General features: G+C 60.0%; 1 protein-coding gene across 12 annotated transcripts in view; it reads left to right on the top strand.

Annotated features, from left to right (window-relative positions):
* ZMIZ1 (zinc finger MIZ-type containing 1) overlaps window positions 1-14,699 on the top strand; it is a 218,695-nt gene that overhangs the window by 186,569 nt on the left and 17,427 nt on the right. For 11 of the 12 annotated variants that reach the window (XM_059662233.1, XM_059662232.1, XM_059662238.1 and 8 more), the window contains 5 exons: window positions 7,673-7,787; window positions 8,729-8,946; window positions 9,878-10,076; window positions 10,959-11,249; window positions 13,923-14,105. In XM_059662233.1, the coding sequence (XP_059518216.1) occupies window positions 7,673-7,787; window positions 8,729-8,946; window positions 9,878-10,076; window positions 10,959-11,249; window positions 13,923-14,105 (1,006 nt within the window). The remainder of the gene's footprint in view (window positions 1-7,672; window positions 7,788-8,728; window positions 8,947-9,877; window positions 10,077-10,958; window positions 11,250-13,922; window positions 14,106-14,699) is intronic. The other variant, XM_059662235.1, reaches the window with a different exon arrangement.

The following is a 14,699-nucleotide window of genomic DNA, read 5'->3' as shown; positions in this document are numbered from 1 at the left end:
CTGGGGTGGTAGGCAGGCTTGGCCTCGAGGTTCAGGAGGAGGAAGGTGGCCAGGCTGACCGTCGAGAGGCTGCTCGGGGGCAGCCTGCATCACGCGGGCTTGGACTGCGCGGGTCGGTTGAAAAATCCCTGTCAGTGGACCCGCGCAGTCCAAGCCCAGGCTGTTCAGGGTGAACTGCACTTTCACAGGGAAGCTCAGCGCCGGTTCTGACCATCCTCCTCCACGCTGTACCGAGTGGCGAGGAGGAAGCAAGCTCCTTTTGCCTTTTCATAAGGAGCTGGTGGGCCGGGTGAGCGTGGGGCTGGGATGTTCAGGATTTGGTGCTAGGAGGTCCTGGCTGTTTGAAGATTCAGGTCCCGCTTGAGGGCTCTCAGGACAAGCGGGCAGGAGAGGGTGAGGAATGCCCGGAAGCTTGGACAACCAGGCTGTTTTGGGGACTCTGTGACTTGGGTTTCTGTAGCTCAGGTCCTGCAGTCACGCCCGTTACAGGCCACAGAGGGCAGAGTGGGCGCCGCAGCACCAGGCTGTGGTTGGGGCCAGTGCCTCCAGGCGAGGCCCACCCTGAGGAGGTGTCAGAAAAGGTCAGGTCACTGCGGCCCGAGGCGGCCCTGAGGGTGCCGGTGGCCAGGAAGAAGCTTGAGTACCCACAGGCTTGGGTAGAGCCTTAGGGTTTGGGAAGCAGCGTTTGGACTCGCTCCCTGTTTGGTCCTGACCATGGAGCTGTCGGAGGTGCAGAGCCCTGCCCAGGGGAAGGGCAGCCTGGAGAGGCCAGCCCAGGGCAGGAGGGCCTCCGGCCTGCGACCAGGCAGCAGGACCCCTCCCAGCCCCTGCACTGTGACCCGGACTTGACGCCAGCAAGCATTTCTGCCTTTTGCTCCGGGATTTTTAATGAGTGGTTAAAAACGCCATTTGTGATTGACACATTGTTCGTATGCAAATCAGTGCTGCAAAGGTAATTAAAAGCCTAATAAATCTTGTTTCACTCTTAATTTGATTACAATCAAAGCCCGAAATTGCTGGGGAAGACTCTGAGGCTGAAGGGTGCCACCTCTTCCAGCTGAAGGGTGCCACCTCTTCCAGGTGACCCCCAGAGGAGAGGCTCCTGGGCAGGACCCTGGTGCTCCCGTTGAACCTGGGCAGGACACTAGTGCTCCCCTTGAACCTGAGCAGGACACTGTAGTGCTCCCCTTGAACCTGCGCAGGGCACTATAGTGCTCCCCTTGAACCTGGGCAGCGTGCTGGTGCTCCCCTTGAACCTGCGCAGGGCACTGGTGCTCCCCTGGACCGGGGCGGAGTGCTGGTGCTCCCCTTGAACCTGCGCAGGGCACTGGTGCTCCCCTGGACCGGGGCGGAGTGCTGGTGCTCCCCTTGAACCTGGGCAGGGCACTGGTGCTCCCCTTGAACCTGGGCAGAGCACTGGTGCTCCCCTGGACCGGGGCAGGGTGCTGGTGCTCCCCACTGCAGCAGGTTGGGGCATAGGCCCAGGAGTCAGGCTGCCGGGCATCGACTTTCAGCTCTGCCATCTTCTAGCTGGGTGACTTTGGAGCAGTTCCATAACCTCTCTGTGCCTCAGTTTCCTCATCTATAGAAGTGAAAAAGCAGCAGCACAAGATCTACATGCTCGTCACCAGGCAGGCACACAGGGAGCCCACTGAACTAGTTGTTATTCTCCCAACCCCAGCCTGGTGACATCGACTCTAATGTGGTCATTCATGGTCAGCTAACAAAGAAGGGGTCTAATTCCCTTGGTCATATCACACCACCTTCACCACTTTCATTTTTAGCTGTTTGCACACCTACCTAAAAGCTCAGTTTGTAATTAACCCTTCTTCTTGCCCCCAGAAAATTAAAAAAAAAAAAGAAAGAAACAGTAAGTGAAAGGGAGATTGAAGGACTCATAAATCCTGCTTCATCAGTTCCAGGTTGCCAAAATGCACGGATCTTTTCCTTTCCTCCTTCCTATTCAAAAAAATTTAGGGCCCTCCAATATGCAGTTAGCTGCACAAGTTCCTCTCAGCTTCACCGCAGGGAGGAAAGAAGCCCCAGTAATTGTGATGATGGAGAGCGCTGTTAATGGTTCCCCTAAATTAAAGCGGGCGGGGGCTTTGGCTCCTCACTGCCTTGTGTTTCATTAGTGATAACACTACAGCCTCGCACAGAGACGGGGCCAGTAGAGCTGGATCGGGGAAATTCATTAGGGTCTGACAATGCCCTTAATCGGAATTCGTTATTTCTCCCAAATAAAGTGGCTGTTAGAAGTGCAGGGGAAGAAATAACTCAGCCCTCCTCCTCTTCCCTCCTGCAGACACTGCCACGGGAGGTACCCATCCCTCCCTCTTCCTGGGCTTGACTCATTTCCCACATTTAGCAAACACCAGTCACTGCCCATGGAGCTGGCAAACACACCTATGAGCCATCTACTCTAACTGCAGTGTGAAGAGCTCTTTATAATATATATGAAAAAGGTGCTGAGGGAACCAGGAAAATTCCCTTGGTCCTGTTTAGGAGAGTCACAAAAGGGAGTATCCAGGCTGGGCTTTGAAGTAGAAGTAGGAGTGCACGAGATAGAAAAGGGAAGACGGAGGAACACGAAGGAAAGCCTCAGAGGCATGGAAGATATGTCCAACAGTCAGGAATGATAATAACGCCTCCTCCCATGGGTAGCATATTTGCAAAACTTGCAAGCACCTTCAGTGTATCATCAAGTGAATATGGGTACTTACAGGGCAGTCAGGCTGGAGAAAGGGAGAGAAAAATGTACAGTTGAACAGGGGCTGTCTGCCAGGCACTGTGTTAAACTTTACCTGTATTTGTATGATTCATCCTAGGAGAGTGTTAGTCCCATTTTACAGATGAGAAAGTTGAAACTGACTTAAGTAACATGCCCCAGATCATAGAAATCACCAGTACCAAAGCCAAAACTCCCCAAAAAGTTAAGTTCAGAGCCCAGATGGGTAAGAACTGTCCTGCAAGGCCTCCCTGTGCCATTTGAATGTTAACCTCAAAAATGTTAAGTCAGAGCCCTTGAACATTTGCCCGTAAACTGAGTTGAGGCCAAAGCTAGTGATGTGATGTAGAAAGTGTTGTTGTCCTGGGACACTGTTTGGGCTTTCTCTGCAGCCTGTCTTTGAGGCCAAACTTTACATATCCTCTGTCCCTTCATGCGGGGGCCTCCCCAAAGATGACGCCCCGGGAAGCCCCCCGAAGCTGTCCCGTTCTCGGTCATCCTCGCTGCACGTGCCTCCTTGCATTGTAGCCATCTTTGTAGGGGCAGCTCTGCCTACTGGATCCTAAGCCCCCTCAGATGGAGGGATGGGCGGGCCCGCTGCGCCCTGGCCCTTGAGCTCTGGAACCCAGGGACCCTCTGCTCCTAAAAGATGCTTCCGTTGAGCTCCCTTAAAGGAATTAAACAAGTTCTAAGTGAAAGTCACTTCACATTGTCTCTGCATGTAGAAGCCACTACATACATCATAACAAGAGCAACAATAACCGCAGCCAACGGTTTTGGGGTGCCGAGATGTGCTGGAGTCAGTCATTTTGCCTTACACATGTGGGCTCGCTTAATCCCCATGACAACCTCTGGAGGGAGGGGCAGTTACCATCCCCATTTTACAGGTGACACTGAGGCACAGAGAGAGTAGTGGCTTCGTTCACCTCCCTCTGTCCCTCTTTCTGGAGGGCAGGACCACCCACTTCCTGGGTGCAGGTACCTCTGGCCACAAGCACGTGTAGGTGGTCAGCAGTCAGACTTAATGCACGAACGCTTTCGTTCATTCCCGGCTGCCCTCAGAGGATGAACACGGTCGGTGCTGTTTCTCTCTGGCATTTTGATTAGCAAGGGCTCCTCAATCCTGTGCGGGTGGGAAGGCATCTTGCCAGGAACAGGGAGCCCCAGAACTCGGGCTCCTGGACAGGGGGGCTCGTGCAGACCCCAAAAGCAGGAGGAGTGAGTGGACATGGCCAGGGCTTCCTGAAGAAAGTGGCCTTTGGAGGAGGAGCCTGGAGAGGATGAGTGGCATTTCTCAGGGTGGGGACGACGCATCCAGCTGGGAAGAGGTACAGAGGTGGGAAAGCAGCTAGCTGCCCCCTGTGTTAGAAGGCGCTTGGCAGGGGAACACCGCTGAGATTGCACGCGGCTCCTGGCACAGGTGCCTCTGCAGGAGGAACGGGATTTGAGGCAGTTCTGGCTGCAGGGCTGTGGCTGGGGCAGCTCAGACATGAGGCCGGGTCTGGCTGGATCAAGGATGTGCAGAGCTGGGCAGGATTACTAGGTGTGGGGTTCTCAGATCCTGGGGGCTCAGGCCTCCCTCTGCCCAGTGGGCAGCGGGAAAAGGCCAAGGACCTCTGGCCTGGGCTGGGCATATCTGCTGGTGAAATAGGACTTGCCAGAGGGAGGAAAGAAGCCTCGGGACATCCATACACACACACACACACAAACACACACACACACACAGGTCTTATCTTTGTCACCCTGGGCCCCCTCTCATCCTGTAGGGCCCAGGAGCCTGGCTTGTCCCTGATCCTTGGGCACAGGGACTGGGCAAGCCCCAGTGGTGATGTCTGGGCAATGGCATCGGCAGGGCTGAGTGCCGCGCCTGTGGGGGCGAGAGTCTTCGCTGTGACAGCAGGAGCTGTCTGCCCAGGAGATGAGTCACAGCCGTGTTGGTGCGGCTGCCACTTCTGCTTCTGCAGCAGGTGCAAGTGGAGGCGAGTGAGTCCCCGAGACCACCCCTGTGTGTGTGCCCGTCTCCTCCCCCGGTGTGCACTGCAGCCTGCCAGCGGGGCTCGTGCGTATGCACACATACGTGTCCCTCATACACATGCTTGCCCACTGGTGTGCGCCTGGGCTCTGGGGGAGCCTATCAGCCAGACGGCGGAATGCCCAGTTTGGGAACATGGGCTAAGTTTGCTTCTCACCGAGTTTGGGGTAGAGGGGGCGAAACAGGAAGGAGCCGGTTTCCGCCCACAAGGCCCACCCACGGAGCGGCAGGCAGGCAGTCGGAGCTGTTTGTGGGCCTGTGAAGGATCCTGGTGAGCAGGGGCCTCCCCGCTGAGGTGGTGAGGCAGCAGCTGCTGGCCTCTGGGGCTCGCCCGGCTTCACTTCCTCAACCTGCAGGTGCCATGGCGGACGTCAGCCTGCCCGCGGGTGGAGCTTGTGGGGCAGGAGACCTGGAGGGAGAGAGGACAGACCTGGGCAGTGGCTGGGGGTCCTGAGTTCCATCCAACCACACCCAGGACGGAGGCCCCGCATGAGAGGGTGTCCACCGGCTTCCTCGTTGTCGTGGGCAGGATTACCAAGAGTGGGGCTCTCGGATCCCAGGTGCTCTGGCCGCCCTCTGAATGGCAGCCAGATATGGACAGAGGAGGGGGGTACTTCCCAGCAGGCAGCCGCAAAGGCCGGGGACCTCGGCCTGGAGAGCAGAGGTTCTTCCCGCCCGGCCGCACTGAGGAGCGGGCGCCTTGCTCACTTTCCCGTGCTTCTCCTCCCGCCTGGGTTCTCTGGGTCCCCCTCGGCACCCCCAGGTGTGTGTACTGTGAGCTGTCTGTCCCCTTTGGCCTGTGCCTCTGGGCCTCGGCCCCTCTCCGAGGACCCCTACGGTGGGTGTCTGGCCAGCAGGGAGCAGGAGGGCTGGTCCCTGATAGCAGCTCCTCTCCCCATTCTCAACCCGCTGTTTTCCCCGGGAGTCATGAGTACGCCTGAGTCTGGGTCACTTTCCAGCTCAGAAAGCCTCCGTCTGCATTCTCCTCTGACTCACCTCGGGCGCACGGCCAAGGCCTGTGCTGTTCGAGCCCACCTGACCCACAGTGAACGTGCACGTCACACCCTGACCTGCCCTGGGAGGGCGCATCTAGACTGACTGAAACCAAGACATAAGGTCAAGGACAGCATTCAGGCTTACCAATGACCTCGCTCGATTGCTGTGTTGGTCCCTCTTTTTCCCCAGCCCTGTTTGATGTCATGACCCGCTCGTGTTTCATGACCAGCATCTGGAAAACACTGAGTGGGTGAGGGTGGCGGAGGGCGCCATTCTCAGGCCCACTTTTACAGATGAGGATGCGGAATGCATCGGGCTCGGAAACGTGCACCAGGTCCCTGAGCCAGGAAGGGTCAGGACCAGCACTTGGACCCAGGCTACCGAAAGAGGCAGGGCAAGAGGAGAGGGGATGGAGTGGGGTTGCTCTCACACCAGGAGGCCGGGACAGGCCTGCCAGGGAATGACTGGTGAGCAGAGACAAGAAGGAAGCCCGGGCCAGGCAAGGGAAGAGCAAGCATGGACACAGTGACACGGTCCTGCCCTTCAGCCCAAGGACCTCTGCAGGGTGCCCACCCGACTCCACCCACACTGCCAAGGGCTCCACCTGGCCAGGAGCAGGTGCAAGACCCCCAGCAGCCCTCCTGGAAGTCCTGACCTCTGGGTGTGAGTGAAGGTCTTTGTCTTCTGCTGACTTTCTGAAGACACAAGCCAGACGGAGGCATGAGATGCCCTCGGCCATGCCACCCTCCTCCAGAGCTGCTCCCCCCACGTACCCAGTAGTGCCACCTTGCAGGCCTCGTTCCCGCCGGAATGCCGTGGGCCGAGGTGGGACCCCAATTGAGTGCTCTGCCTTTTGTCCTTCCCGGGGCCATGCATCTTGTGTGCAAGGTGCCAGAGCGTCGGTGCAGGAGTCGCTGAGGGACGAGGCAGCCCAGCCTGGCACCCCCGGGGCTGGGACCCTGCCAGCCCTCTCTCTGGGTCTGCTGGGCCTCACTCTCCGCTTGCACCACGGCCGCTGATAAAAGGAAGCCACTATTGAGCACTTACTGTGTGTAGGACAGGGCCTGAGGTTAGGTCCTGGCTTCTGGTGTTTGGGGGTTCCTCGAGAGATGTCACCAAACAAGGTGGGTCCTGCTGGGCCTAGTGAGGTGACTGGGAAGACATGGGAACAGCAGGGGGGGTGTTCCGGGATGGAGGGAGCCAAGGCGGGAAGCCCGGTGGGACGTGGTCAGGGTAGGTCATTTCGCAGTGTCCATTTGGACTTTGCCTGGTAACATGGGGGCAATTGTAAACCTCTGACTGTGCCCAGGTCTCAGGTGCTGGAGCGCTTAGCGTGGCGGGTGTGCACAGAGGCGGTGGGAGAGGTGGCTGAGACCTGTGGTCTGGAGTGGGAAGAAAGTGACAGAGGAAGCGCCTTCCAACGGCCACGTGGGCCGCCTGGGCAGGCAGCCCCCCACGAGGGCCCGGGAGGAAGGGGAAGAGCCAGCACTCAGCCTGGGGCCTTCTGGCCTTTTCTGAGAAGGGCCCGGGAAGTTCCCAGGGGAAGCTGGTGCAGGGGAGCAAGAGGTGGTTCTAGACAGCCCCTGAGGGCCGAGCGTGGCTGCAGGAGGCGCTGAGAGTCAGCCTGCGGGTCTCTGTCTTCCTCCTCCGTGGTGTGGCCTGTGGACTTCAGGCTCGGGTGAGACAGACAGCCTGGGGGCGGCACCTCTTCGGTGCTGGGGTGGCAGGAGAGGTGGCCACCCTGGCAGTCTGTCATCATTTGAGATACACCTGTCGTGCACCAGCCTCCGTGCCAGGCCTTCGGGATGCAGAACTGCCAGGCTTGGCTGGGAGCCGCAGAGCATGGCGGGTGGTGGGCACGCCCTGGCCTGCCCAGTGTCCACAGCCCCTGAGAACCCCTCTGTCTCCCTTTGCAGTGATGGGTCATTCCCCTACGACCCTGTCCCCTGGCAGCAGAACACCAACCAGCCTCCCGGCTCCCTCTCCGTGGTCACCACGGTGTGGGGAGTGACCAACACATCCCAGAGCCAGGTAAGAGCCTGTCCTGCCCCCATCATAGCCCCTCCAGGTGGGACCATCCCTCGAGCCCTGGGGCCCGCGGGTCACAGGCCAGCCCTCCTTGCTATCCCAGGCTCTGCCCAGCTGGAAGACCAGTGTACGGGGCACACCCAGCCGTGGGCATGCCTCCACCCAGGATGGGCTCACACCTGCCTCCAGAGGGCAGCATCTGGCCCTGGGCACTGCCCCCTCCTGGGGCCTTCCTGGGGGAGTAGCTTTCATCTCATGGACGGACCGCAGGGCTTCCCCGGCCCACGGTTCCTTGGTTGGGTAAACAGAAGGACTTCCTGAGTGTTAATGGCATCAGGGCTCCAACATCCGGGGTCTTTGACCCTGGAGGACCTGCTTAGATTTCAGCAAAACGTGAAGCCTAAACTTGTGACAAATCCCTAGTCAACCCTGCCTCCCACTCTCATGCCTTCCTCTTTTCTCCACTCCCTCCTCTCTGCCCGCCCAGCCCCGGTCCCTACCATGGCCATGAGGCCGGCTCAGGGCTAGTGCGCCCTGGAGGGACTCACCTGTGGTCTCGGGCCACAGGGCCCCTCAGCCAGGATTCTGCTGCCCTCCGTCACTGGCAAGTTGGGCTTCTCTTTGCCATCACATGGCAGCCACCAGGGCCTCTGTGTGGCCACCCCCTGGGCATCCAGGCCCCTTTGCTTCCCCACCTGCCCGGTGCAGGCCCAGCTCCTCGCTTCCCCGCTGGCCGAGGTTCTCTCTGCTGCCTGCTTCTGGCGGGGTTACTCCTCTGATCATCGTGCACTCTAGGCACAATAAATGCCCCCTTTATTCTCCTTTTCCTCTCTTGCCCTCCCTCTGCTTCATTTTCTCCACCGCCCTTTCCCCATTTCTTCTTTTTTCTCTCCATGTCACCTGGGGCTACTCCCTCGGGTGACAGCCACCCTTTCTGCCCACAGGTCCTCGGGAACCCGATGGCCAATGCCAACAACCCCATGAACCCAGGCGGCAACCCCATGGCATCGGGCATGACCACCAGCAACCCCGGCCTCAACTCCCCCCAGTTCGCTGGGCAGCAGCAGCAGTTCTCGGCCAAGGCGGGTCCCGCACAGCCCTACATCCAGCAGGGCATGTACGGCCGGCCCAACTACCCCGGCAGCGGGGGCTTCGGGGCCAGGTGAGCCTCAGAGCGCCGGGCACCTGCTCTTCCCCTCATCCAGGCAGAGTCCGACCTAAGTCCCAGTGCCATGCTCCCTGGCCTGCGGGGCGGATGAGTCCAGGCACCTCTGCTCCCAGCCGTCCCATCAGATGAAGGGACATCATTGTCCCTCGTTCTCGGGCCGCCGGTCCCTGGCCCACAGCAGCTGGGTGGCATTGTGACAGCCACCAGGCCCATGGGGACAGAAGGACCCCATTCCCCAGAATGTGCCTCCTCCTCACGCCTGTGTAAGTCGGAAGACACTGAAAGCTGGCTCAGGGGAGTTCGAGGGCAGCTACAGACGGGGCGTGGGAGCTCCGCCCTGCCTGCTGCTTACAGAGGCCGAGCTGTGCAGAGGCTGAGAGTCCCCGGTTCACGGGAAGCGGGGGAGGGCAGGGACCCCCCTGGAAGGTGCTCCCGGGACATGGGTAGGGTGGAGGTGCCCCATTTCTCCTCTTGCTGCCTGCTCTGTCCAAGACCACCTCCCTGACCTCACCCCTCCCCAGCTCCCAGGGCTCACCGCAGCCCTGCCGAGTACCAGCGCAGCAGGTGGTTAAACGCAGGTGCCATACACACCTGAAGCTGCATCGCCAGCCCATCCACCTCTGGAGGGTTCTCTGAGATTCCACATCCTCCTCCAGGGCTGAGCAGCAGGGCGGGCAAGTTGCAGTGATTTAATGCACACGGCAGTGAGCATCAGCCACGTTGAGCCAGGGCTCCAGGAACACAGCAGCTCGGTGGTCGCCAAGTGGCATGAATGGCTGCCGACCCGCAAGAGGCCCCTGTCCCCTCTGGGCTCTGAGTCTAGACACCTCCCGCTCCGTGAGCAGAGGGCAGGAGGGCCTGGCACGGCCCCATCCTCTCCCTCCCAGCCCAGGCATGTCTAACTCTTCCCTTCTCTCCCTCGCAGTTACCCCGGGGGTCCTAACGCCCCCGCAAGCATGGGCATCCCTCCGCACACCAGGCCACCTGCTGACTTCAGTCAGCCGGCCGCCGCTGCCGCCGCAGCTGCAGTGGCAGCAGCCGCAGCCACGGCCACGGCCACAGCCACTGCCACTGTGGCAGCCTTGCAGGAGACGCAGAATAAGGATATAAACCAATATGGACCGGTAAGGGCCCCTCTAGTCCTGGTCCAGTCTCGCCCAGCCGGCCCGGCAGAGAGCCCCTGGGTGTCAGAATTGGGGTGTTGGTGCCCGTGGGGCTGTGTATGCTGAGGGAGCTGATGGTGTCGGGGTACATTGGGTTTTCGTGGGAGCACATGGAGGTTGTGTTAGGGTGTGGATGTGTCTGGTTGGGTGTAGAGTGTGTCTGCATGTGGGCAGAGGTTCCATATTGCTCTCTGGGCCCCTCCTCACCAAAGAGGGCTCGGTGTCTAGCACAGCCTTGTCACCAGCTTGTCCCTGGATGCCTCTGAGGGCCATTGCTCTCCTAGTCAGCATCTGTGAATCCCGCCCAGGTCCTAGCTCTGCCCTCCCGACCTTCAGAAGGACGAGGTGGGGTTTGAGGAGGGGGCAGCCCCCACAGGAATGCAGGACAGGTGCAGGGGTGAGGACAGCAGGGCTGGTGGGCTGAGGTAGGAACTGGGCCACATCTGGATGGAGGGTGTATCTCCATTGGCCAGGGACCAAGGGTGGGGCCAGGGCTTCCAGGAAAGGGGCTCCTGCCTCCATCCTCATCCGCCTCCATCCTCCCACGTCCTGCCCACCCTGCACCCTCTTACCCATTTCCTGCCTGCCTCCCTGGAAATGCTGCCTGTGCATTGGAGTGACATGCCCCACCCCCTAACCCCTCGGGCTGCATCTTTCCTGTGCGGTCTGCAGAGGGCAGCAGTGAGCCCAGGAGGCTGGCTGCTCCTAGGGGCCTGGTCCCCAGTGGCAACCACACAGGAAAGTGCCCCCCATCCCAAGCCCCCCACCTCCCTCCCCTTCCCTCCCTGCACTTTCAATGCATGTGGCATTTTATTCTTTTTTTTTCTTCTTCTCCCGTTGAAGGTCTGTTCCTCTTTCCAGATGGGTCCCACCCAGGCGTATAACAGCCAATTCATGAACCAGCCCGGGCCACGGGGGCCTGCCTCCATGGGGGGCAGCATGAACCCTGCAAGCATGGCGGCTGGCATGACACCCTCCGGGATGAGCGGCCCTCCCATGGGCATGAACCAGCCCCGGCCGCCCGGCATCAGCCCCTTTGGCACACATGGGCAGCGGATGCCCCAGCAGACCTACCCGGGCCCCCGGCCCCAGTCCCTTCCCATTCAGAGCATAAAGAGGCCATACCCAGGAGAGGTGAGTGTGACCACAGGCAGGTGGTGGGCAGGGCTGGAGGAGGGAGGGTCCTGGGGCTTGAAGTTGTGGGAAGTACCTTGGAAAGGGATTGACCCCCTTGGAAAACCTGGCCCAAAAGCTAGCGCCGAGGAGTCAGGGGCTCCTGGGTTTAAGCCCAGCTCTGCCATTTCCCCACTGGGAGACCTTGAGCAAGTCCTCCCTGAGGCTCAGCCTCGTCACCTGGAAAAGGCGGTGGCGTTCAGTCTCCCTCCGAGGGCTGCTTGTGGGACCTGAGTGAGGAGACGAGGAGCTTCGCCCTGGGCTGGCGTGGGAGGGCCCGGCGAGCCGTGCCTCTGTCAGCGTTCCCGTTTGTCTCGTGTAGCGGGGACACTGGAAGGAACTACACTTCCATAGGCCCACAGCCTCCCGCCCGCACCAGGGCTCCCCCACTTCCCTCCAAGCATTAGAGGGGAGACAACAGCCTGTAAGCGTTAAAGACTGGCCACATCGGAGAGGAGGCTGCAAGGCAGACAGCGTGTTTCCGTCCGTAGTCAGCTGCTCTACGGGTCGGATGCACACCTCCTGCCTCTGGGATCTGAGGCTTCAGCAGGAAAGACAGGTCTGAGCAGGGACCCATATGGGGCTCCAAGTGAGGTCAGGGAAGGAAGGCCTTCCGGGGGTGTCCCCAGGCCTGCCGGGAGCACTCAGACCACGGGCTGGTAGCAAGTGGCCTGTCTGGTCAGCTGCAGAAGACACGGGGCCCCCAGAACCCTGGGCTGGCACACAGCCCTCAGGAAGCCTGCCTTGATGCCTCCCCTGGACAGAGCCCTTCCGAGCGTCTCCCCAGCACTCGGCTTGTGTGCCCATTCCCAGGTCAGCTTCACCCCTTTGTCTTGGAACTCTGGCCTTCAGCCGGGGCTCACAGTGAGTTTAAAGCCCTAAGGCCGTAAGTCCCTTCAAGGTCCGTGGGGTTCCTCGGCGTCCACCTTAGCTTGGGCTAGCAGGTGGCTGGGCCACTGGTGAGCTGTCCTCGGGGAGAGGTCAGGGATCTCCAAAAACACCCAGGAGCCTGGGCCAGGCCCTGACATGCCTTCAGGTTGGCACCAGTTCAGGAAGGGGCCAAAGGAGGCAGTTGGCCCCCAAGATCCTGGCTGTTCTCAGGGGACCTCGTGCTGTTGGCCTCACTCCCGTGCTCAGCACTCTCAGCACTCTGTGTGCTCAAACTCCTGTCGTCCCCGCTGCCTGGGCCACAGGGGCCTCTGTAGCCCAGCCAGCAGGGCTGCTGGTACCCAAGGAGCTGTCCCTGGAAAAGGCTGGGGCTTCCTGGTCGTCAGCCTGACATCGGCCCAGCGCCTGCCCCAGTGCCCCGTTCCCTGCTGTCCTGCCGCAGCAGGGCGCACCAGAGGCTCTTGATTCTTTTTACTAGATCATCTTCTCCCTAGAACGCTGGGGCGACCTGGTGCAAGGTACCTGACCCTGGGCTGTGGCACTGGGTGGCACAGCTAGCACAGGCTGGCCCTGTCCGGGAAGCTGACATCAGCTTGACTGACACCCCCCAGAGTCTGTGAACTGCTGGGCTCCTGGGGTGGGGCTGAGTCAGGGCCCCTGTCCCGTACAGGATCCCTTCTCCAGCCTGGGGGGCAGGCGCAGCCTCCAGGGATGTGGCGGGGACCTCGCCGTCGCAGGGATGAGGCGGGGACCTCGCCGTCGCAGGGATGTGGCAGGGACCTCGTCACGTTCGCAGCACCGAGTTAGAGTTCCTCAGCACGACAGATGCCTCCCACCTCTGTGCTTTATCCGGTCCTTCCTTCGGTCCTTGAGCGAGTGTTTATTGAGGGCCTGTTTTATGCCAGGCCCTGGGACAGAGTGTCTCCGAGATCTCTGAGGCCAGAGGGCAAGAGAGACAATGAATGGACAAGGGGTTTCAACACACAGGGGAGGAGAAAGCACTGGCTCTGCAGGACATAATGGCTGGGCCACTTGATCTTACTGATGGGGAAGGGGACTGGAGAGTGGAGGCCAGCATGGGCAGAAGTGGCATGTGCCACCTCGTAGCTCTCCGAGGACCGTGCCCCTGCCTGTCCCTCCCCCTCTCTGGAGCCCTCTCTTCTCCTCCCTTCCCCTCCCTTACCCTCCCCTCCCCTCCCCTCCCCTCCCAAGTGGCTCCCCTGAGAGGGTTTCTTAGTCCTTCACCGCCCTGGTCTCCTGACTTCTGCACGGATGGCCCAGAACTGAACAGTGTGTTCCACACGGTGTGGGGTGTGGGGACATTGCCCTCCGACAGCCTCAGATGCAGGGTGGGTCACCTCCCGGAGGCGCAGCCTGTGGTCTGTGTGCCCGTCACATACCAAGCACCGAGAGAGACACGCCCAGGGGGCTGTAGAATCAAGCCCCCACACAGTGGTGTTAACGAGAGGCTTTAGCGGTACCCACAGAGTTCAGAGGGCCCCAGAGTTCAGAGTTCTTTGAAAAAGACGGCTCAGGGCGGGCCAGATGGACAGAATGTAATGTCCCCGCGTGTCCGGGCAAGAAGCGCCCCAAGCCCATCGGCTCCACCTCCCTTTCCAGGTGGGGAGGGATCCGAGGGTGGGAAACGGCAGGGACAACGGTGGAGAGAGGTGGGCGGTCCTGGCAGCCCAGCCAGCGGCTCAGCTCCCAGACACTGACGGGTTCCCGCTTTCTCTGCTGCCACAGCCCAACTATGGAAACCAGCAATACGGACCAAACAGCCAGTTCCCCACACAGCCAGGCCAGTACCCCACCCCCAACCCCCCACGGCCGCTCACCTCGCCCAACTACCCCGGGCAAAGGATGCCCAGCCAGCCAAGCACCGGGCAGTACCCGCCCCCCACGGTCAACATGGGGCAGTATTACAAGGTGAGTCCCCCAACCCCCACCCCACCCCACCGTGTCTTCGAGGTGTGGGTGTCCCCTGCAGTCGCCAGGACGTGTCCTTGCCCGGAGCTCTGCATGTAGTGACCAGAGGCCAGGCTGGCTTCTCTTGGTTCCTCTCCTCACGGGCTCAGAGGATGGTTTTCCTTCTCCTTTGACTACTTGCAGCACACCCAAGATAATAACAATAAAGGAAATACGTCTTTTAAAGGGAAAGCACCCTGAATTCATTAACATTTCATCAAAACCTTGTTTCTCCACGTGCATGTCCAACATGGTGTAGCGTTGTTGTGGCTGTGATTTTTTTTTTTTTAATCCTCACCCGAGGGTATTTTTTCCATTGATTTTTAGAGAGAGAGGAAGAGACAGAAACACTGATGTGAGAGAGACACATCAGTTGGTTGCCTCCCGTATGCCCCCAACCAGGGCCAACAGACTGCAAGCAAGGTGCGTGCCCTTGACCGGAATGGAACCCGGGACCCATCCGTCCTCAGGCCGATGCTCTATCCACTGAACCAAACCGGCCAGGGCGTGGTGCAATGTTTTAATCTCTGACAGGAGATCATGAGCATGCCACTT

The sequence above is a fragment of the Myotis daubentonii genome, chromosome 13, assembly GCF_963259705.1.
Source record: "Myotis daubentonii chromosome 13, mMyoDau2.1, whole genome shotgun sequence".
Taxonomy (NCBI): Eukaryota; Metazoa; Chordata; class Mammalia; order Chiroptera; family Vespertilionidae; genus Myotis; species Myotis daubentonii.
This window is presented reverse-complemented; position numbering and strand designations above follow the sequence as displayed.